A 24,390-nucleotide genomic window follows, 5' to 3' on the forward strand; every position below is an offset into this window, starting at 1 on the left:
AAAAATAGGACACGACTGAGTGACTAACACTTATACTTTTTTTCATATTGAGGAAGGTATGCTCAAATATTTTCTATTGATGGGGTACATGATCAAAAAAGCTTAGAGACCCCTTAACTAGAACGATGACAAAAACCATTAAAGACTCCACCACGCTTCCTAGGAAGGCCTGGGGCCTCCCTAGGGGCCTCTGCCAGGTTGGCTTAATATAGAAGGAAAAGTCAACTCTGAGCTGGGAAAGCCCTAGCTTTTCTCTAGTGCCTCGGGATGGTTAAAAGGATAAAATCATATGCATTTTGGTGAAACAGGAAAAATATTATTATATGACTGTTACTATCTAAACTCACAACCAGCATCTAAAAAAAGTTGTATCATCGCGGGCCTGCCCTGTGCAATCGCAGCCCCTGAAATGCAAGTGGAATTGGAACACAGCCCACGTCCTGCGCATCATGTGCCTGGAGAGGGGTGTCTCTGCCCCCAGGAAGGGGAGTCATTTGCTCTCATAAAGGTGTTGCATGGATTACCAACAGCGCTGCTGCTTCTTTTTTTCCCTTTATTTGAATACAATTTTCTAATGGCTTTTGCTTTCATAAATACAGTTTATTGCTTGGTTTGTCTTTGCCTAACACGAATTTTGAGTTTCCAGCCCTGGAGAGTGTGCCTCATGGGGCAGGGGGGTGGCAGAATGGGGTCCTGGCTTCAGCAGGTACAGCCCTTCAAAACACAGTTCCCCTCCCCCAAGGCAGAGAACTCAAAAGCTGAATATTATTTTTGGCCCCTGTGTCTCAGAGACACCCCATTCGGGCATCTGACCAAGCAAGTTGTTCCACAACGGAAACACAGCTAACACTTCAGTCCAGCCTCTGTCGGGGGCAGCCTGTTGCCTGTGGCCTGTGTCAGTCTCCACTGGACACAGCCAGCCAGTTGCGGAAGGTGCTGTCTCACTCAGCTGAAACCACCGCTGAATAATGCAATCCTTTCAAATACAGCCCCAGGGGCTCATAGCTGTCCACACAAGTCCCCGCTTACTCTTATCCTCCTGCAAACTCCACTGATCTATTTACTGGGAAATGTGATGTTTTTCCCTCCAAATGTCATCTCCCTCTTAGGGAGTGATGTTGCTTCCTGGCTATTGGTTAGCAGCAAGAAAGGCAGCCGCGCTGGTTCTCTGCAGGCAGTCTTTGTGGTTTCTGGGATCCTCAAGCATCAGTCTTGGGTTCCTTCATCGATCTGACAAACTCCTTGACCTCCTCTTCCAAGGCCTTGTTCCTCTTCTCCACATCCTCCCGGGAGCGTTCCACGTTGCGGAGGCTGATTTCCAAGGCTGCTGACTTCTTCTTCTCATTCTCCAGTTCTTCATTGAGCCTCACCACCTTAGCCCACACGTCATAATTTTCCTTCTCGAGGCTACAAAGAAGGGAAGAAAAGAATGGAATGACAAGGCATGACCTCTAGACTCTCCCTCCGGCCTTGCCCACCGCCACCCTGTCCGTTTCACCTTCCACGTCACAAGACCCGTCTCCAGCCTGTGCCTCCTGGTTGTGTCCCACCCCGGACAGGAGGACTTGCCAGTAAAGCTGAACTCCCAGAGCGTGTTCCTGCTCCTCTTTCATCATTTATCACCCATCCTATGACATCTCATGTTGTTTTTCATGTCATTTTGTGTTTTGTATCTTCCACCACATTATAAAGTCTTTGAATGAAGATACCACCTCTAATATTTACAGCCCACTAGCGCCTTACATCTGTCCTGCTCTGTGGAAGTGTTGATTGACAGCTGAATCTCACCCAGATTCTGTGTGTATGGATCCCCAGCCTCTGTGTACACATGCGTGCCTTCTCATCCTGCTCCACGCAGACCATGGACCAGAGCCTTCTCTCAGGAAGGCTCCTGGAGACCAAGATTTGGAGAAGTCAGGGAGCTGCCCTTTGGGAGCAATGGTCCTGCCAGCCCCACCCGCACTTCTGAATCCCACTCAAAGTGCAGGATCAGCTGGATTCCTGAATCCGCAGGATTTTCACTGTTACTGGCCAAAATCTTAGTCTCATCCCAGGTGCCTGTCTGTCCTCCTTCAGGCTATGCTGAATTCACCCTTGAAAATGAGCGTACATATGACATTTTAAAACCACAGCAGGGAATTTCAGGCCTGTGAGGAGAATGTGACTAGAAAAGTCGCTTCAGAGTTTCATTCTGTGAGATACTGCCTCCATGCTACCCAACGGCAGAGACATTCTTAAATGGAGACTTGAGTTCCTGTTTGAGCCCATGCCTGGGCTCCCCTGGTTGGCTCAGATGGTAAGAAATCTGCCTGCAATGCAGGAGACCCATCTCCAGCCTGTGCAGGAGATCCCGGTTCAATCCCTGGGTCGGGAAGATCTCCTAAAGAAGGGAATGGCAACCTACTCCAGTATTCTTGCCTGGTGAATTCCATGGACAAAGGAGCCTGGCAGGCTACTGTCCATGGGGTCGCAAAGAGTTAAACACAACTGAGCAACTAACACTTTCACTGGCTTCTAACTTCAAGGGCCTGGTCGATGCTGCATGTAATGGCCTCTCATCAGAGCATTGCCTACCTCTGCCCATTTCTTCTTCAAGCCAAATTAGACATTCCTCTGGAATCCACATTGCAGGAAGATTCTTTCCCATCTTCCCTAGTGGCTCAGACAGTAAAGAATCTACCTGCAACGTGGGAGACCCAGGTTTGATCCCTGACTGGGGAGGATACTTGGCAGGAGGAAATGGCAACCCACTCCAGTATTCTTGTCTAGGAAACCCCATGAACAGAGGAGTCTGCTGGGTTACAGTCCATGGGGTTGCAAAGAGTCAGACATGACCGACTAACACTTTTACTTTCTGGAATCCTACTCATCACAAATCTAGTTTTCTTCTCAGAGTTCTCCGCATCCCTCTTGTTTAGAGGGCAACCTCAAGAGACACTACTAGATCTTGACCACTGATTCCAGTGGTGGGGAGATAGAATCTGAGTGAGCTCGGGAGGGTGGCTGACCCGGGTTCAAATCTCAGCCCCATCAATGATTAGCTATGTAACCTTTAGGAACCTTTTTATATTTCCCAAACTCAAATTTCTTCTGTAAAATGAGGGTATTACCTATTTCACCTGATTACTAAAGGGATTATATGAGAAGGGATGTCTGAAGTGTGAAGATTAGAGTAAGTATTATAGACTGTGAGTCCTCTTTCCTCTCCCTTGGAGGAGTTGGGAACCCCCACCCCCTACCCAATTTTGGATTCAGAAGACTTTGTTCCCTTCAGGAGGAGTGGCCATCTTAATAAATATTTGCAGAGTTAGTGAATGACATTAATACAAAAAAATTTAAAAATTTTTCTTAATGTTTTAAGGCAAATGCGTGAGACTCTTTGTGATCCCATGGACTGTAGTCCTCTAGGCTCCTGTGTCCATGGAATTTTCCAGGCAAGAATACCGGAGTGGGTTGCCATTTCCTCCTCCAGGAAATCTTTCCAACCCAGGGATCAAATCTGCCTCCCATGTGTCTCCTGCATTGGCAGGCACATTCTTTACCACTATTCCACCTGGGAAGCTCGTATTAAGCATGTTGATGCTTAAAGAATCACTTTGTGGAAATAGCTGGTTAAGCTACTTAAGCTACATACTTACTTTTCCACGAATTTAATCTAAAGTTTAGTGTTTTCAGTAATTTGGTCATCTCCTCAATCCCTTTGCCCTTGTTCTTCATTAGGCCAGACTACTTACTATAGAAACTATTGTCTATAACTGAAGTTTCATGATGTCACTCCTCTGGCAGAAAAAAAAAATCCCTATTTGCTTTTAATATGGAAACCAAGTGGCTGCCCAAGCCCCTCTGGGATTGACTTACTTTTCAATCTGTTCCTCATACATTTGCTTCTGTGTTTCTATTTCCTTTCGCAGCTCCTGGACCATCTTCTGCAAAGATTCAAGTTCCTCTTCACCAGAGATTTTTCTCCCAGGCCCAGTTTCAGAGTTTAGGCTGGCAAGAGCATCTCTCTTGGAGTCACAGGCCTGGGGTGAGAGTGTACTGGCTTCATCCCCAGGGGACCCGGGCTGGGTGGGGACATTATCATAGGTGGAAGTCCGCTGGGAGTCGAAAAACTGCGGCACACCTTGAGACATCGTTCTCCTATGTCCATCCCCAGCCTTCGCCTCCAAAGAAGATGACCAGAATTCATTTTTAAAGATCTCTGCTTTGCAGCTGTTGGCACCTTGCAAAGCGGAGGTCAAGAAGCATTTCCGGTTTGGGAGTGTCTGAGTCCTTTTTCGTGATTGCAGCTTCCAATCTCCTAGCTTGTCCCTGGATGCTTTGTCTTCTAGACACCCATCGTTTGGCTGTTGTCCGGTGGGGCTCGTTGCATCTGAGTCACTGGCCTAAAAAAAAAATGGCCTTGGATGTTACATGGGTTTTTGTCACATGTGTCACGTTCTCAGGATAAGGATGAGAAACTTGAAAGAAGGCATCTCCTGGGTGTGCATCTATGAAACTCTAGAAGACCATCTCTTTTATTTCCTTGGTATTTTATTAATTATTATATTTTAGATTAGAGGATAACTACTTAACAATATTGTGATGATCTCTGCCACACATCAACATGAATTGGCCATAGGTATACATATGTCCCTTCCTTCTTGAACCCCTCTTCCATCATCCACCCCATCCCACCCCTCTAGATTGTCACAGAGGACTGACTTTGAGTTCCCTGCATCTTACATTAGACTCCCAGTGGCAATGTATTTTACATATGGCAATGTATATGTTTCAATGCTATTCTCTCAAATCATCCCCCTCCTTCCCCCACTGTGTCCAAAAGTCTGTTCTTTATGACTGTGTCTCTTTTGCTGTCCTGCATATAGGATTGTCAATACTATCTTTCTAGATTCCATATACATGTATTAATATATGATATTTACCTTCATGACTTACTTCACTCTGCATAATAAGCTCTAGGTTCATCCACTTCATTAGAACTGACTCAAATGCATTTCTTTTTATAGCTGAGTATTATTCTATTGTGTATATGTACCACACCTTCTTTACCCATTCATCTGTTGATGGACATCTAGGTTGCTTCCATGTCCTAGCTATTGTAAATAGTACTGCAATGAACATTGGAGACCATGTGTATTTTTCAGTTATGGTTTCCTTAGGATATATGTCCAGTAGTAGGATTGCTGGGCTGTATGGTAGTTTTATTTCTAGTTTATTAAGGAATCTCCAGATTGTTCTTCATAGTGGCTGTATCAATTTGCATTCCCACGAACAGTGTAGGAGGGGTCCCTTTTCTCCGCACTCTCTAGCACTTATTGTTTGTAGACTTCTTGATGATGACCATTCTGACTGGTGTAAGATGATACCTCATTGTAGTTTTGACTGGCATTTCTCTAATAATGAGCAATGTTGAGCATCTTTTCATGTGTTTCTTAGCCATCTATATGTCTTCTTTGGAGAAATGTCTGTTTAGGTAAGAAGACTATCTCTTAATTTGTCACATTAGTTGATTTTCTGCCTGGCACTTTTTTCAGAAGAATATCACATTAATACTTGAAGGAACTCGTGCTATAGAAGTGAAATGCTGACTAAAATCAATTGCTTGTGGGAAGGAGTCCTAAAATAGGATCTTTTAAAATAATCTTAGAATGGGGAGGCTTTTTCATGACCAAAATCCAGAAGCCATAAAAGAAAAGTTTGATAAATTAAATCTACATGGGTTTCCATGATTTCCCAAATTAAAAGTAAGCCACAGAAATCACTACATGCTAAGTCAAAAAAGAATAAACAAACTAACAAATATATATGCAATGCATATCACAGACAATAGGCTATTTTCTCTAATACATAAAGTTCATAAAATCTGAGAGGACAACGACCAATAATCAATAGAAACATAGGCAAAGAACAAGGTCAGATGGTTTACATAGGAAAATGCAACTGGCCCTTACACATAAGAAAACAATGTTTGGATTCTCTTACAATAGGAAAAATTCAAAATTAAAATTAATGAAATATCAGTTCTTTCCTATCAGATGGGAACCCCTACCCCCTGAAAGCTAACATGCTCTGCTGGGGAAAGTGTAGGGAAATAGATTATTTCACACATCACTGGTGGAAGTACAAAAGAGGACAACCACTATTTAACAATTTTAATCAAAATTGCATATTATAAATCTATTTACTCTCTGACTCATCAATCCCACTTTGAGGAATTTATCCCAGAAATATATCTGTCTGGGCATGAAATGAAGCATGGTCAACATTATTTATGGCATCCTTGTTTACAGTATAAAGGAATAAAAGTAGCCTGCTCATCTACAGGGGCTGGCTGAGTAGATCATGGTACATGCACAGAATATAATACCACGTGTGTTAGTCACTCAGTCACGTCCGACTCTGTGACCACATGGACTGTGGTCCGCCAGGCTCCTCTGCCCATGGATTTCTCCAGGCAAGAATATTGGAGTGGGTTGCCATGCCCTTCTCTAGGGGATCTTCTTGACCCAGGGACCAAACCTGGGTCTTCTGCATTGCAGGCAGATTCTTTACCATCATACATCTGCCCAAAACATGGTTTATGAAGTTGCTGTCTATGTATTGACATGAAAATGTCTCCAGGGTATGCCATTCAACAGAAAAATTCAAGATACAGAGTAGCATGTGTGTGTGCCTGTGTGTGTGTGTAAAGGGAGAGAATGAGTATGTTATACCTTGTATAAAAAGGGAGGGAAATAACAGTTTACATTCATATTTACTTATATTTTCATAAAGGAACATTGGAAGGGCAAAAAAGGAACTGAGAAAGTCAGGGAAGAATGAGCTGGGTGGAGAGAGCAGAGGGAGCTGAAGTTCTAAACATATCTCTTCTTTTGTTTTGACGTTTTTGTGTCATGGATATATATGTTCAGAGTGAATTAAGAAGAAAGAGAAAAAGACTGAGCCCTAAATGTAAAATCAGAAAATCAGGGCTCAAGCTGTCATTTGAGGCTTCTAACGTATCACCTGCTTCAGCAACCCCACCTGGAATCCGAAGGGCCTGGAACCTGAGATGCAAACTAGATCTAAGTCCCACCCTCCTGCCATTCTATTACCATCACCTTGGGCTAGCTGGTCCACCTCCCTGAGACTCAGCACCTCAGCTCTAAGATGTGTAAGATAAATTCTGCCCTACAGAGGAAGGGTGACGACTCCAGACGTGATCTATTTAAGGTCTCCAGCACAGTGCCTCTCCATCACTGTTACAACAAATACAGAAACCTGTCAAATGAGCAACATGGCCACTCTCAAGGATGTCTAGGATGATTTCATTATAGGAAGAAGGAACATTTCTAAATATTAATTTGATTTTAGAGTATTAGTAAGATGCACTGTATCCAGACAGGCATCACCCAAGAAAAATCACAACCACCACCACCTTTTTCTCAATACTTCCCTCATCATCCACAGGATTAACAGTACTGTAGGCAACTGACAGCACCTGGTCAGCTGGGAATTTTAGATTCATTACTTGGTCACACATCAAGAATCAAGCTGCTATGTAAAGTTCACGTGTTCTTTTAAAAAAATGTTTGTTTCTAAAAAGATGTAAAAATAGTTGAGCTCTGTAAATTGTTGGCCTTAGTCTAAATTTCAGAGTCTGCAGAGTGTTTTGACATTGTGAACGTGAGCCGCAATCCTTCAGTACAAATGAGGGGGTTGACATTGCTGAGACAGCTTATCAGGGAAAGGGAAATAATACACAAACACATCACATACTCTGAGAAAGAAATCACGTTTCATGGCTCAGCAGGAAACCAGTTCTCTCTGGACTTTCACCCGGAATTTTCAACAACTCTCACTGAAACATTTATCCTGTGGTATACATTAATTTCCCTATCAAACTTCCCTGGACTGCATTTGAAAGGGTTTCCTTTTTAATGTGGGCTTCAGTGAGGACTCCCATTGCTCGGCCATTGGGGGATGGGCACACATGTCACTAATCTCATCTCCAGGATTCCAACAGAAACTAGATTTTGAAAGAGGCCAGGCTTTCAAGATGCATTCAAATGAGTCTATACCAGCTGTGTCCACTGCCACAGCATCTCCCAGGACTCCCCAGATTGCCAGCCCCAGGGCAGCTCTTACATGGAATGACCTGGACTGAAGGAAGAGTTGGATGGAAAGAGGAAGGTTTTCAACACCTTACCATGTTACTTACACTGTCTGTCCTAGAAATTGGAGGGTCCTCAGTGGCATCCCAGCCCACAGAGCTTCGTGCAACTGGAGGTTTCTTGGGGTCATTTTGGGAGGCAGGGGGTGATAAAGGTGCATCCTTGGACTTGGGGAAAAGGACTTCATGGTCTCTGATCATCATGGTCATCACTCTTTGGATTTGAGGAGTCCCTGAAAGAAAGAAGAAAGAGATTTGTAGTGCAAGACCATGGGCAGGGGCCAGGCAGTCCTCAAGGGTCTCCACCCATGAGATGTCACTAAACTTGACTCTAAAACCACATGGCCCCCAAGGACTTCAGTTGTTCCTCACAGGACCCTTCTTAATTGCTTGAGATACGGGATCCTGGTGAAAAGGATGAGACAGGAGGATATGGGACTGGGGTGAAAAAGGGTTGTTTTCAGCCTATAGTCCTCTGCATCATCTTTGATTAGGAAATAGGGAATATGACAAGAAAGAAAATGAAGACATCTTTCTCTCCTGATGTGGTCCTCAATATGACATCTGATTTCTTATTGCACACATACCAAATGTGTGCCAAGCATACTGTCTCCCCCAAATCATGGCAGACATCAATGACATCCTGACTCGTGTCAGGACTCTTGTTCACTGAACTAAGACACAGCCGCAGAAGTCTTTTCAGCACAGCTTTACAAGTAGCTTCTTTCTGAGGTGTCTTATAAAATCATATTTGTTCGCACTCTCTGGTTAAGGGTGTTTAAAAATACTAAAAGACTAAGAAACACCAGCTAAATGTTTTTGTGCTAGCCTACCATACTGTGTGATGACTGGTAAATCTCTAACCTCTCTGCTCTGCTATGACCCAGAAAATAAACTGCCTGCTGATTTCACAGGGTTATTTTACAACTCGGATAAGATAATCGACAGAAAATGCTCAGCAAATTGCAGAGCAATTTGGTAGTGATGTCACTGTTATTACTTCCTCTGCCCCTGCCATCACCACGGGACCAGCGGTACCTCTCATGATCACAGCAGGGTCCTCGACCTTCGACCTGATGAGATTTACACCAATCACAGTAGCCAGATTGTCCACGCTCATTTTGTTAACTCCACAGTTCAGCTGGATTTCATGGAGGAACCTGCGGGCAGCCAGGATATCCCAGAGTGGGAGACAAGAAGATGCCACAAGGAAGTACTTCCAGGTACCAACAAGATCACAGAGGTGTGTCTCAACTCCTTCCTCCTGGTCTCAGGAATGGTACCAGTCTGCTCTGACTACAAGAATTTGGCTTTGTCTCGAAAGATTCAAGATCAAGGAAGACAAGAAACAAGCAGCCCAGCTGCTGAGGGTGGTGTAGGGGCCAAGGGTGGGTAGGAAGTTACACTGGCAGGAAGCAGGGTCCAGTGCAAGGAGCTAAGAGATAAGCTTAAGACCCACTAAAATGGGTGTGGACCATGCCTAGTCTTGACTTTACAGGCTTATCTCCCAGGCTCTCTGTACATCCCAGCTGAGTCTCCAGAGAAAAAAATGTTATAGTGAGATTTCATAAATGGGAATTCATGTTGCCTCCTTGCTCTCATCCTCAGACTACACCACCGAGCATCTCAAATTTTCAGCAGGTGCTCAAAAACTAACAATGAATTTTCACTATAATTCTACCCAGTTGAGGCATGAAGCTCTCAGATTCATTATTTAAAAAAAGAAAAAGAAAAAACCTGAAAAGATCAACAAAGGAATTTCTAAATGCTATCTCTAAAAAACACTTTTAAATGAATGGGCTGAAGCAATATAAAATTTCCAATATGGAGAAATTCTCAGAGAAGGGTGTGGTGTCCAAATGAGAAAATTTTATGGAATATTAAGGAGTCATATATAACCCTATTTTGCGACATATGAAAATTGTCAAACTATAACATTTAACCAAAAGAAGCAGGCTACAAATATATATATTATTACTATATATACATATTTCTAATTTGGTATAAAAATTGTTTCCATATTATTTATATTGATATACGTGAAGATCTAGCACAGAGACAACAACATTCAGAGGGAAGCACATTCAAATGTTAATAGTGATTTTTGCTGAGTGAGCAGACTTGGTGTAATTTTTGTTTATATACAGTACTTTGTATTTTGCTGGTTTCCAAACCAAGCATCTATCTCTTTTATAATTTGGAAACTATAAAAAATATTAAAAAAAATAAAGAGAAATTCATCTCTGTCTGGGATGGAGATCCAGGCTCCCAACTCAGCCTGATCTGGGTCAATCCACATACCATGTTTTGCCACAAAGTCGGCACACAGCAGGTCCTCAGAAAGGGAACTAAGAAAGGTGGCCTGGAATGAATGCCTCTGGGGTGCTAAGTTAAGGTCCAGGGTCAGTAAGATGGGAGATAATTCTAGAAAAATTATAAGGATTCTGGGTTCTAATGCCTGTCCCAGGATTCTGAGCAGCCCTGGAGTAGGTTTGAAGGAGGATGTATGTTTCCTTTTTGTGTTGATCAGATTTTCAGGGGATCCTTTAAATTATCTTGGGGTCACAGGAAACTACCTCAGTGGTATGTGAATAGAGTTGACCTTCCAAAGGTCTGGACCAGAATCTCTTGAGTTCACAGAGATACTCTTTCCTCCTCTAATGGGGGCCATGTTTCTGGTGTGGCTGAAAATTATGGAGCTGATTCCAGGGGCCTCTTACCTGCAGATGTAGCTCAGGAGGCTATAGTTGTCTCGGGGAAGAATTGAGAGCTGTTTTATCAACTCCTGCTGGGCCTGGGAAAAGATTTCAACACCAGTGAATGAAGCTGCTAACTTGCCAGCAATGGGACCCTGGAACATAATTGGAGTTTATCTCTGAAGGAGGAACACTTTGGCAGTCAATCTTGTCTGCTCCACAGTTTTCTATGTTTTTTAAAAAAATGTTTTTGAAATAACTATAAATCCACAGGAAGTTGCAAAAACAGCATGGAGATGCTCATTGTTTTTTGTACAGTGTATTTCTTTATTTATCTGCAATTATGCTCTCCTCCCCAACTCGGAGCTACTCTAAGGCAAGAACTAAGTGATAACCATACTCACAATAACTGTTTGTTTTGTAAATGCTAGAGATGTAACACTCCAATAAAGAACTGGACCAGAACCAAATGCCCCCAAGTAACTTCAAATGTATTGAGAAGGAGTATGCTTCTGAGAACTGGGATTTCAAGTAATATGGTTTTCCTGGAACACACTGGGACACAAGGCCAGGATGACCAATCTGGAGGGCAGGTGAGAGGTCTGAAGGTTAGAGCTCCATGATCACACTGACCGTCAGAGACAGTCATACAAGGAGCACATGTGCCAGGAAGACGAAGGACTGCAAACTTTCTTTCCTCTTCTCACTCATAGCACCTGTAGGGGCTGCTGTCACTATTTTTTAAAGATTTTTTAAAATGTGGATCATTATTATTTATTGAATTTGTTACATTGTTGCTTCTGTTTTATGTTTTGGTTGTTTTTGGCTGCAAGGCATGTGGAATCTTAGCTCCCTAACCAGGGATGGAACCCACACCCCTTGCACTGGAAAGTGAAGTCTTAACCCCTGGACCACCAGGGTAGTCCCAAATCAATAATTTTAAAATGTCACTCACTTGTGACACATATCCCTTGGTTCTCAAAATGATCCTGTTATGAAATCTAAGTTTGTACTATCTAATATAACAGCAACTTGCCATATGTGACTATTATGAAATACAATAAAATTAGAAATTTTGTTCCTTAGTAGCCACATTTCAAGTACCTAGTGGCCATATACAACGAGCAGTTACTACATTGGACAGTGCAGTTATGTAACAGTTCAATCATTGTAGAAAGTTCTCTTGGTCTAAGTAAATAAACTGAGTCTTACAGAAGATTCATCATTTGCTATCAATAAATGGCAAAATCAAAGTTAAATTTATTGTAAGTTTTTCTGTGCACCATTTTGCCAGAGAGAGCTTTTAACATAGTAGTGCTAAACACAAATCTCCTCCCGCCCCCAATGTGGGGAGTTAGACCCCTTTATTAGCTGTGTGTTATTGGAGAAGACTCTTGTGTGGTGTTGGAGAAGACTCTTCAGAGTCCCTTGGACTACAAGGAGATCCAACTAGCCCATCCTAAAGGAAATCAGTCCTGGGTGCTCATTGGAAGGACTGATGCTGAAGCTGAAACTCCAATACTTTGGGCACCTCATGAGAAGAGTTGACTCATTGGAAAAGACCCTGATGCTGGGAGGGATTGGGGCAGGAGGAGAAGGGGACAACAGAGGATGAGATGGCTGGATGGCATCACCGACTCGATGGACTTGAGTTTGGGTAAACTCCGGGTGTTGGTGATGGACAGGGAGGCCTGGCATGCTGCGATTCATTCGGTCGACTGAGTGACTGAACTGAACTGAACTGATTAGCTGTGTAATACAAACGCATTCATGGACCATTTAGTTTTGCAAATTAAAAACCATGAAGATTTTATTGTTGTCAGTAGGGTTTTACTGGTTTCTTTTGCTGGTTCGTTAGTTTGTTTAACATGATTCTAATGTGGTTAACTGTTGACTGTAAGGCCTTTTAGGAAACAATTTACCTGAGGATCAAAATTCCTGCTGGTGAGGAGCTTTGTGATGTTGCAGACAGGAACTGTAGGCCCTGAAGGCAGCTGTGGCTGAAATGAGCCAGGGAAAAGTTCCTGTCCTTCCTCTCCCTGTCATATGTTCCTCATATACCCACGCCTGTCATGCATGGTATCACAAAGCTAGAACACTCGGACCCTGCATCTGCCCTCCAGGTTGGTCAGTCTGTCTTTCTGTTCCAGCGGGTTTCAGCAAGGCCATATTGCTTGAAACCTTCTCAGAAGCATCCTCCTTCTCTTACTAGCTTTAAGGTGACTTGAGGGTATTTGACGATAGTCCAGTTCTTTGTTGAAGTCCATCCCAAAAAGACTGTCATCATGATTGGCTTCATTGACTTTTCGCTGTTGAGAAAGTTCTAGTTTAACAAAGTATCTCACCAAAAGGTCCACCCCTGACCCACTGTTGCTTGCCTACCAGACTAGTGTTCAGTAACCATTACCTTTTTCCAAAGTAGGACAACTTACTCTAATGACGTACAAACCTTTGCCTCATCTGAATTCATGAGCTGCCCACAGAGCAGGAACCCATCGTACTGGCTCCAGGGAACCACGGGCTCTGGGAGGTCTCGGAGGTAAAGCTTCAGCAGGGAGGCCACCGTGTGGACGTCTGTATCTCTGGAGGAAAATAAGCAATGCTTTTTGAAAGTAAAGTTCCAGAATTCTCCTCACCTTCCTGCTGGCAATCCACTGAATAAAATCCCAGGTCCCCAAAAGGAAGTTTTGCAAAGGAGAAGAGTTTGATAAAGACGCATTTGACTAAAATATTTTTGCTACTCCCCTTTCTGGAGTAACAATCCCCAACACCATTTCCTTTATCTCTTCTACCTAAGTGCCTCAAAGATAAGTTGAAGGTCTACTTTTCCATTAAACCTGTTAAACTATCTAGCCTTCATTGCTTTCTTCTTTCTCTAAGTCACTTAGTATATTACAATTTAGCATTTTCTATGTAGTCTATAGTTTTTCATGCAATAACTCATTTATAGCTATGGCCCATTGTTCTCTTTAATCCCTCAGAAAGTTTAACATAGTTCTGGGGTTCATTCATATATTTACATGATCATTTATTCAACACTTACTCTCAACAGTAAGTGTTGAGAGAATCTACTAGGTTCAAGATACTATGTCAGATATAGGGATTTCAGCAGTGAACCTGGGAGACACACAAGACCCCTGTCCTCATGGAGCGAGAAAGCTGTACAGACTCAAATGTTACCAAGTCATTATAATACTGTCTGGTTAGTGCAAAGAAAAAGGAAGTTCCGGACCTGCGACTGCATCGAAATGTAGAAAAGGGATATCCAACACAGAACTGGGGAGTCCTAGGAGACTCTTCAGAAAAGATTTGAAGAATGATGAGGAATTAGGGCATGGGGCAGGCAGCGCATGTATCAACAAGGAGGATGGAGGCAAGACGGTAAACCATGGCCCAGGAGCCAAATCTGGCCTATTGCCCTTATGTGTACATCCTGTGAGCTAAGAATGGGTTTTACATTTTTAAATGGCTGCTGGGGGGGGGGGGGGCTTGCCCAAAAGAAGAATATTTCATGGCAAGTGAAAAATTATATGAAATTTGAATTTCAGCATCCATAAATAAAGTGTTACAGGAACACAGCCATGCTCATTCATTTTTGTATTGTCTTCAGCTGATTTCATGCTATAAGAACAGAGTTGAGTAGCTGCAGTAGATACTGTCTGACCCACAGAGCCTAAATATTTCATTTGTGGCCCTTTAAGAAAATCCCTGGGGTTTATGGAGTTTATTGCATTTATCCCACAGCTCTATAAGAGAAAGTGAGTCTGAATATTCCATAAACTTGAAGCTCAATAGTGAAAAAACATATGCTTATTTCATATCAAGGAAAACTGGTCATGAACCCCACTGTTCATAGCAGCACTATTTATAATAGCCAAGACATGGAAGCAACCTAAATGTCCATTGACAGATGAATGGATAAAGAAGATGTGCTACATATATGCACAATAGAATGTTACTCTACCTTTTAAAAAAAATCTTATAATGCCATTTGCAGCAACATGGATGGATCTAGAGATTATACTAAGTAAAGTAAGGCAGATAGAGAAAGACAAATATATGATATCGCTTACATGTGGAATCTAAAACAATGGTACAAATGGACTTACTTACAAAACAGAAATAGATTCATAGACATAGAACACAAATTCATGGTTAGCAAAGGAAGAAGGTGGGTTGGGGTAAATCGGGATCTGGGATTAACACATACACACCACTACATATAAAGTAAGTAAATAACAAGGACTACTGCATAGCACAGGGGACTATAGTCCATATCTTGTAATAACCTACAATGGAAGAGAGTCTGAAAAAGAATAGATACATATGTGTGTGTAACTGAAGCACTTTGCTGTACACTCCAAACACTGTAAATCAACTATGCTTCAATTAAAAAAGAAAGAAAAAGAAAAAACTGGTGTTTGTAAGAGACAGCCCCAGTAGTATTTTGAAAAGCTGTGATGTGGTAAAAGGTTCAGCTGATCTGAGTGCTTCCTGGACATCAGCAATGGGGGATACAGAAGTGGATGGGCTGGGTAGGAATGACTCTTGGAGGAGGGCCAGGAGGGGTGGATGTGGGCATGAGGAGGAGAAGGCAGGCATTTGAGGCCTCAGAAACCAGAACATCATGGCTTGACTGTGGAGCTCTCTGTCTTGACGTTTCATGTAAATGTTTTCTCTTTGGTTTGTTTTGACGGCTGGTGGTTGGAGCTGCCTTCTGAAAAGGCTCCAGTCTTTGCGGCCCGTGAACTCTAACTCAAAGCAGAACTCAAGCAAGCACAGAGTCCTGCCTCTGTTCCACTGCTGCCTTCAGGAAATCAGGGGTGGGGACTATTCACTTAAAGGTGGGGGCTCTGGAAAAGACTTCCCTGCTGAGTCACTGCCTAAAAATACCTTGGCAAAGCCCTCTCATCAAAATGCAGGAGAAGTTCCCCAGAAAATAGCATCTGACACTTTGCAGAGCAGCATTCTCCTAACTCCAGAAATCTCCTTTGTCCCAATGCCCCTGAGTCACTGTCCACCCAATGGGCGTCTCTGGTTTGATTGAAGCCCTTCCCCCACCGCACATCCTCTAATCTTACTCTGCAAGTGCCCCGGAATCCCTCTAAGTCCTGCCCCTCCTTTCCCCACCCTGTTCCAGAAGGCCATTGTCTTTTGCCAGGATTCTGCCCCAGCCCCTATTTGGCTTCCTATTGCCATGACTCCATTCTCCAATGCATCATCCATCATGTGGCACAGCCCCCAAAACTCAGAACACACCCACAGAACAAATATGGAAAACAAAGAATTTGAAATGAGAGAAATAGTATAGATAATACATCAAGAACCAGAAACTTTTGAAGATAAACACAGCAACAAAAAAGTCAAACTCTATAGATAGCTCAATCAGGAGAAGGTAATAACCAACATTAGAAAAGAGAAAGGGATTGTAACCACAGATACAGGATTGATACTTCAAAGTTATCATCAAAAAGCACAATTAGCCATCTAAATCATCATAGAATATTGTAACCCACTGAATGCTTTCCAGTTCATTTTGTCAGGGGAAGATAATTCTGCTTGGCTTGGCTAAATACTCAGGCTTGATTACTGTATCTCAGATTAAGTGCCATTTTGGGGTGAAAGCAAGAATACTGGAGTGGGCTGCCATGCCCTCCTCCCAGGGGATCTTCCCAACCCAGGGATGGAACCCAGGTCTCCTGCATTGCAGGCAGATTCTTTATTGTCTGAGCCACCAGGGAAGCCCCCTAAATCCAGTAGATCATGTCAAAAGCCCCCTGCTGAAAAGAAAAATGATGAAAAAAGGAAACTAAAAATAGAACTATTTTTAGTTATAAAAATGAACTATTTTTCATTTTTTGGCACTTAACACAATAGAACTATACAGTTTTGTCTAAGTTTTTGGTTTAATGTCTGTGCCCCCATGGTTACAGAACTGGCTCAAATATCATGGTTATAGTCTAAATTTCCAGCATGATTTTTCCTGAGTTTGCTTGCTTTTCCTCCAATCTAATGAAATGTCCATATATATATATATATATATATATATATATATATTTTTTTTTTTTTTTTTTTTTTTAATCAAAGCCTAAGAACAAGTCAGGAGCCAAGCGACTTCTGAGTTCAATGACTAACCCATCAGAGATTAGCCAAGGCCTCTCAGATGGTCTGTCAACCCTTGTGTTGTAACACTGACCTTATAATGTGGCACACTTGTCCTTTTCTCACAGAAATATAGGTATGGGAAGCGAATCATATATGGGCAGTATCCAGCCCAGAAGTAACTTGACAAAGACATTTTAAAATTCTTATTTATATGTTTAATGAGAACCAGATACATCTGCAGTAGAACCTACCAAATAAGAGCACCTTTGTTTTTCTTCTTTCTAGTGAGGTAATTCGGGGGATCTGATGGTGGAACTGTACGCACGACCAATGTAGAAGATCTAGACAAGTACCCTAGGGGTCACGTGGCCCCAGGAGTCGGCCCTGAAGAGCCTTAGGTGACCCTTCTTACTTTGGATGTGTAAATTCTATTCCTCAGTCCTAGGGGGTGGAGCAATCAGACAAGGTGTGTGTAACTCTCCTCCCTCCGGCCCCAAATATTTCACAGGAATCAAAGACTCAACTCCAACCACCCAGACTGACTTTATAGGTGTAGGAGCTCAAGCCTCGGGCAGATGTTTGGCAACTCCCATAATCACCTCTAGTCCTCCTGGCTGACTGCTCTCATTACTTTAGCAATAACCCATCTGCATCTTTTGATCCACGCAAAGCTCGTTAAAAACATAAGAAGAAAAGTCAGTGTGAAGATAGTGCGCTTGATTGAACAGGTGCCTGATGGTGAAATGTGATTTATGGTCCTCCCAGAAAGCTCTGTAAATTTGATGCCCGTAACCTGCTCTCATTCCAGTAACATCTTTGCCTGTTGCTTTCCTGTTAAAACAGAGCACCTTGATAAATTAACCTATTGGATGCCAAGGACAGCAGAGACAGACATATGATGCTCCAAACCAAGACGGTGGCTGAGAATGGAGAGAAAGAGACAGGTCTCAGCGATGCTTCCGAAGGAGAGTGGGCATCATTGGTGGCTGGAGCGGGAGGGGAAGGAGAGGGAGGGTGAGACACACTTAGCTGTCCATGGTTGTCCCAGGATCAGCCCTAGTTCTCCAATGTAAACAGGCTCCTGGGGGGATTCCAATCTTTGGAGACTGGTGAGAGCTCAGGCCCGGCTCACTAAACCTCGGTTTACGGGCTGCAGATTTGGAAAGAACAATGGCTCTTTCTTGCCAGCAGGACAAGCGCGTGCAGGCAACTGAGCAAATATTGCACAACAGGTCAAAAGTATACAATGTCGCTGGGGGTTGTGCCAGTTGAGCAGGGCAGAGAAGAAAACTTCGGCTGTGTAGCTGCAGTGGTGGGGGGGCAGTGGGGAGGGCGAGGGCGGAAGAAACATCATTGCACCTGAAATGCCCCAAATGGGGCTGGGCAACCTCCAGAGACGAGACCGGGAGAACACCAGGCTGCCATGATGTCAGTCTGTACTCCCCTCCAAAGGGTTCAGAATCAAGTTCAGAGTTGCACAGGACTGTGTTCCCGCAAATAAACAAGAAGTCCTGGCCCTGGCTGTTTCTGGAAAGCCAAGGAAGACCATCGGAACCCTCGGATATTGACACGGTGCCTAATCCACCACCCCAAGTCTGCCCAGCCAGCTCTGCCATTCTCCATCCCTCATCTGCTCCAAATCGTGCGCCTTGAGCTAGGTCCCATCTTTCTCCCTTAGTCCGCGTTCCCCTCCCCATATCCTACATACCTGTTGACTGACCTGCAAGGCCCTAGTCCTAGTTCATGTCCTCTCTCACATGAATGGTCAGCACACTTCTCTACCGATGCTCCAGGCTGCCAAATTATGAGTTATGAACAGAACAAAAGGCTTTTTCTGTTGCAAGCCAGGGATTTTGGCAGCATCTATGCAAGTCCCATGGCTCAACTGGTAGACAAAGGTCCTCTCAGCCAAGCAGGGCACAGGGGCGACGAGGCGAGCGCAGCATACCTCTCAAAGGAGGGCCGCTCCCCCGCATCAAAAGCATCTCTCAGCTGTTTCACCAGGTTGTCCTGCCCAGGCAGTCGAAAGATGCCCTCTTCGTTCAGACCATGCTCCAGGATGAACTCGGCACACTTCTCCACTAGGATGGGCACCAGGTGGGGGCCGAACTTCTGCTCATAAGCCACGGTCTCATCCAGGCGCTGGCCAAACACGGCTGGGAAGAGAGAAAGCAGAGCCTGCCCATCACTCCGATTTCCCTTGGCAGAACTGAGCAGCCAAAGTGATAGGACTTTCTGCAATGATACTGAACAAAATATACAAGACACACACACATCATTTTTCCTGGGGCTATAAAGTGGGGGCTGTCCATTTGAGGCTGTCGGTCAGTCTGTTTGTCTACATTTATAGTATTTAAAAGAACAACTCACTTTTAATGACTGCTTGTCTTGTGCTAGGAATTGTGCTAAATTTGAACACCTTTCCTCACTTAATCTTGACAGCCAACTCCATGAGATAGTATTGTTATAACTGTCTTACTATTACAGATATAGAGCCTTAGAGGCGCTAATGAACTTGCCAAGGTCAGGTGCCAGGACACAGTACAAGTCAGAATTCACGCCCAGGCAGTAAACACAAGAGAAGCAAGTAGGCTGTTTTGAATTCTGCTTGTGTCATTTAGCATTAAAGCATAATAGTCTATCATATGGATGTCTCATACTGTATTAAACCATCGCAGCATTTTAAATAATTTATGTTGTTTACTATGTTCTACTATTGTTAACACTGCCACAGTGAACATGGTCACCAGCCTAGCAGAGTTCCTGGAATGTATCTAGTTCAATGTATAATTTCTAATTAATTGCTTAATTGATTGATGAACATTTGGATTGGATGAACATTGGTTTTTTTCTCCTTTTGAACTATTTCCTTAGGGCCAATTCTCACATGTGGAATTACTAGGTCAAGCCGTTTGAACATTTTAATGACTATGGTATGCAAATGGTTTTCCAGAAATATTTTTCCGACTTACACTGCCTCCAGCGAAGCATGTGTGGGCCCGCCCCACCCAGCCCTGCCGGCATCTGGCTCTATAATTTCCCCACCCCAGCAGTGGAACAAGGTTAGTTTATGAATCAGGACACTGGCTGGCTACCCATTTCTCCACCAGGGCCCCATGCCCTTCATGTCTTCAGGTCAGAAGACGGTCATGGTTTCATTTCTGTCCTGCCTGGCCTTCTCTCTGGCATCATGAGGGATCTGATACACTGACCACTCCAATCCCTGGGACGCTGTGCCCAAAGTCCTTTGGTTTTCCCCATGATTCTCTCTCTGGGTCCCCTGTATTTGGTCTCTAATTAATGTGGATGCCACATGTAAGAGCTGCAGCCATATCTCTGGAATCCGTGTCCTCTTTACTCCCCACTGCCTGAGGCCAGGCCGGACTCCTCCTTCTCCTACCTCTGCTGTGATCTCCTCACCTATAATTGTTCAAAATCTTCCAGCTACTTACCTTTGTACAGCTGGTCTACCCAAGTATGCTTCCATTTTTAACAGTCACCCACTTCTTCCCCAATGGCCACAGCAGCATTTTTCAAATTACCCCTCAAAGCTCTAGGGGATCCTCATCACCTCAGACCTGCTGGGCTGTTATCTGTTTTATTTACAGCATGCCAGTGAGACTGTCTGCTTCAATATTTCTGTGGGTAAAATCTGAAAACCAGGGCCAGTATCCCTTAGGTCGGCAACTGGACCAGCCCCCACCTACCTTTCTGGCTTGACTTCCTCTCACACCCCCAAAGGCACCTCACCCTGATGATCTCAAAGCTCACAGTACTCACCAGACTACATGCCCTTGGACGGTCTCTTCTAGCTGCCCACTCTGCTCATCTCTCTCTTCCCTGTCTACTAAGATTCTATGTCTTCCTTGAAGCGAAAGTGTTAGTCACTCAGTCGTGTCTGACTCTGCGACCCCATGGACCATAGCCTGCCAGGCTCCTCTGTCCATGGAATTCTCCAGGCAAGAATACTAGAGTGGGTTGCCATTTCCTTCTCCAGGGGATCTTCCCAGCCCAGGGATCGAACCCCAGTATCCTGCATTGCAGGGAGATTCTTCATCATTTGAGCCAGAAGGGAAGCCCATGTCTTCCTTGGCCCAACTCAGATACCATCACCTCTGCCAAGACTTCCCTGACCCCGCCTGAGGGACTCCATCCTCACTCAGTGCATCCACATCCCTTCTGTACTTTCCCAAACCTTTTCTCACTGGGTTACTACCACTCATCTGCGCTGTGCCCTCTGCAAGACTGTAGGCTCCCTAATGCCAGGGGTAGGCCAGGAGAGTGACCTGCCCTCAGAGCTTCTACTTCTTCTCTTGTCATTCAAGTAACCTCTCAATCCAACTCAACCTGATTCCACCCTTATGTTTAGCATGGGGACAAGGTAGACAGTCAAACAATTTTGCTGAATCACTTAATGAGCTATGTCATTTTTAAGCAAGTGCTTTCCACGATTAATGACAATTTGGGCATTTCCATACTTTAAACCCTAATAGGGATGCCCTCAGTAAGTGAATTCAGCCTCACACTGGCATCTATTGAGTGCCTTGCATGTATCAGCAGCAGGCCATGTGGAATGGATTCTATAAACAAGGGCCTGTAAGAGGTGACTCTCGCTTTTAATTAGCCTACTACCAAGTTATGAAAATGAAAGGACCCATGCAAAATGATAAGAAACAATTAGAGGGTGTCAGGAAATATATAGAATTAGGTTTCTATTTATCTGTGAAAGGCGCTAGCTAGATATTTTCACCAAGTTGGAAGGAAACGATTAAATGATCTGACTTAAAGCATAGACAATGGGGCATTTAAAAAATTCCCTTTGAGAGTTCTAGGGAGGGCACCTTAGAGGGAAAAGCAGATGTGTTTCAGAGCAGTTGACATTTGGGCTCAAGGGGCCCACTGGATCACAGTAGAGAAAGATACCCCAAATACAAAGATGTCAGAGCTGTCAAACGTGAGCTCTATTTCTGAGGTCTTGAGGCAGATGATCTGAAATCAAGCTCCTTCTTGCACACCTCTGCACAGCCCGTCCACCAGCTTTCCTCCTCATCTGAGTCTCTCAGCCTTCTTCCTGTGTTCATTGTCTCTTCCTCCCATGGTCCACAGTCACGACTTTCAATGTCATTCTCCCCAGGACACGCATTTCCCAACATCCCTTTACCCTCCAGCATCTCCTCAGGTCCAAATCTTCACCACACCCTTGAACACCACTCATCCCCTCCCCTCTGTCTTAGCAGGTGACCTTGTCTCATCTTGTCCTTATCTCCCCAAATGGAGGACATCATGAAAGAAACTGTGATCTCTAGTGCCTGCCTTTCCTATCCTCCCTCCTCTGTCCATCTGCCTGTCCTCTCTTGGAGGAAGAAAAGTACTCTGTGCTTTTGCCTAAGATGATGTTTCTTAAACTGGGGTATCCTCCTTTTCTGACTTTTCTAGGACTTCATTCTTCTTTGATATCTTAAATTGAAAGAGCATCTGCATCTAAGTCTTTACCAGTTTATTAAAGAATCATTTCGCACCCCAGCTCTCCTGCAATCAGAAAATACTTCCTTTCTTTTCTTCACCAATATGCTTACAGAGAAACATGTATGCTTCTGGAAAGAGTCATCCACCCTCATGGCCTCCACTGTTTCCCTTGTTATTCATGTAACCTCTCAATCTATTTCAATCTGGTATCCTCACCAGCATCTTCCCACCCAATCTGTTCCCTAAGATTTCTCATGCCCTCCTAATGGCCAAGTCTGACAAACCTAGATAGCATATTAAAAAGAAGAGACATTACTTTGCTGACAAAGATCCATATAGTCAAAGCTATGATTTTTCCAGTAGTCATGTATGGATGTGAGAGTTGGACCATAAAGAAAGTTGAGTGCTGAAGAACTGATGCTTTTGAACTGTGGTGTTGGAGAAGACTCTTGGACTGCACAGAGATCAAACCAGTCAATCCTAAAGGAAATCAATCCTGAATATTCATTGGAAGGATTGATGCTAAAGTTGAAGCTCCAATCCTTTGGCCACCAGATGAGAAGAGCTGACTCATTAGAAAAGACCCTGATACTGGGAAAGACTGAAGGCAGGAGGAGAAGGGGATGACAGAGGATGAGACGGTTGGATGGTATCACTGACTCAATGGACATATGAGTTTGAGTAAGCTCCAGGAGTTGGTGATGTGACTCTTTGGTCACAAAGAGTCAGACACAACTGAGCGGCTGAACTGAACTGACCTTCATTCATTCCACAATCTGCTGGTCTTCTCTGAAGACCAATGGTATTGATTCTCCTTCCTTCCTCAAGACTTCCTCCCTACATGGCAATGAAATATCCACCCTCATTTTAGTCTCATCTCCCTGCAGGCTCCTCTGCAGGGTCCTGTACTTGCCCATCTTCTACCTGTTCCTTCAATGTGTCATTTCCTAGCATCCCAATTCAGACTGCTCCTCACTCTAGGTGTTATCCTTGGGAAAGTTCATACAAGTCTATGCATTTGGATAGCACCCATAAACTGACACAAATCTGCATATCTGGTCCAATTTCTTTCTATAGATATCATCTCTGCCTCTCTCATTTCTTTCTCTCTCTCCTCTATTCCTGTAAGCCCAATGTCTGATGGCAGTCCTCCCACTGTCTTCTCCAATCTTACTCTCATCCCACTCCCAACTCTCCCAAGTCACTGCTCCTCCTATAGACTTTCTCACAAGCAATAGCAATTCAGTCAGTCATTCAAGCAGTAGGCAGTTTCCTAGGCATTGAGAATACAAAGCCATTAACACAAGGTACTAACTATTGCACATTAGAATGATGTGCAACACCCCTTCCTTCCTTCTTAACAGATCAGGACATTTTCAATTCACTTTAAACTGCCTCTCTTCTCAATCCTCACTCATACTGCAAACATTGTTGTAATGGGTGCTTCTGCAATTCTTTTTTTCACAAACTCCTTCCACTGGAATTCACAAAATCATTTGGCAAATATAGCTTGAGCATCTGCTGCAGCCCAGAGTCTTTGGTAACTGTAGATTATGATAGAAGGAAAACCAGCCTTCCTCTTAAAACTCTGGAGTGAAAGCCCTTCCTCCTACCCACTGGGAAACCTGATTTTCCTGTAGCCTGAACTCAAATGCCTTCTCCTAAGAGGGAATTGGTTATTCCCTATATTGTGCTCACGGCACTCCCTGTGTATACCTCCATCACTTCTCATGTCATCTTACGATGATTTATTTAAGTATCTCTCTTCCACTGGACTGTGGGTTCCTCAGAGGCAGACAGCCTGTCTGGCTCACCATCTATTTTTATCTCCTGGCACAGAGCCTGGCACATGACAGACTAGTCCTCAAAGAGCTGTTACCTGCTGTCTCCCACTCCTCCTGTTCCTCATCCCTTCTCTCCCAAATGCACTCTGCTCAGCACTTCCCCAAACTTGCACTTGTCAAGGAA

At 43.8% G+C, this 24,390-nt stretch overlaps 1 protein-coding gene across 7 annotated transcripts in view; it reads right to left on the reverse strand.

The window, feature by feature from the left end:
* Positions 1–539: 539 nt before the first annotated feature.
* The window catches only part of ARHGAP25 (Rho GTPase activating protein 25), an 87,836-nt gene continuing 63,985 nt past the window's right edge, over positions 540–24,390 (reverse strand). For all 7 annotated transcript variants that reach the window (XM_043917601.1, XM_043917605.1, XM_043917600.1 and 4 more), the window contains 7 exons: positions 18,905–19,112; positions 13,301–13,433; positions 10,876–10,949; positions 9,194–9,315; positions 8,204–8,388; positions 3,859–4,385; positions 540–1,407 (listed from right to left, as the gene is read on the reverse strand). In XM_043917601.1, the coding sequence (XP_043773536.1) occupies positions 1,200–1,407; positions 3,859–4,385; positions 8,204–8,388; positions 9,194–9,315; positions 10,876–10,949; positions 13,301–13,433; positions 18,905–19,112 (1,457 nt within the window). In that variant the 3' untranslated portion in view covers positions 540–1,199. The remainder of the gene's footprint in view (positions 1,408–3,858; positions 4,386–8,203; positions 8,389–9,193; positions 9,316–10,875; positions 10,950–13,300; positions 13,434–18,904; positions 19,113–24,390) is intronic.

Source organism: Cervus elaphus, chromosome 11, assembly GCF_910594005.1.
Source record: "Cervus elaphus chromosome 11, mCerEla1.1, whole genome shotgun sequence".
NCBI classification, from domain to species: domain Eukaryota; kingdom Metazoa; phylum Chordata; class Mammalia; order Artiodactyla; family Cervidae; genus Cervus; species Cervus elaphus.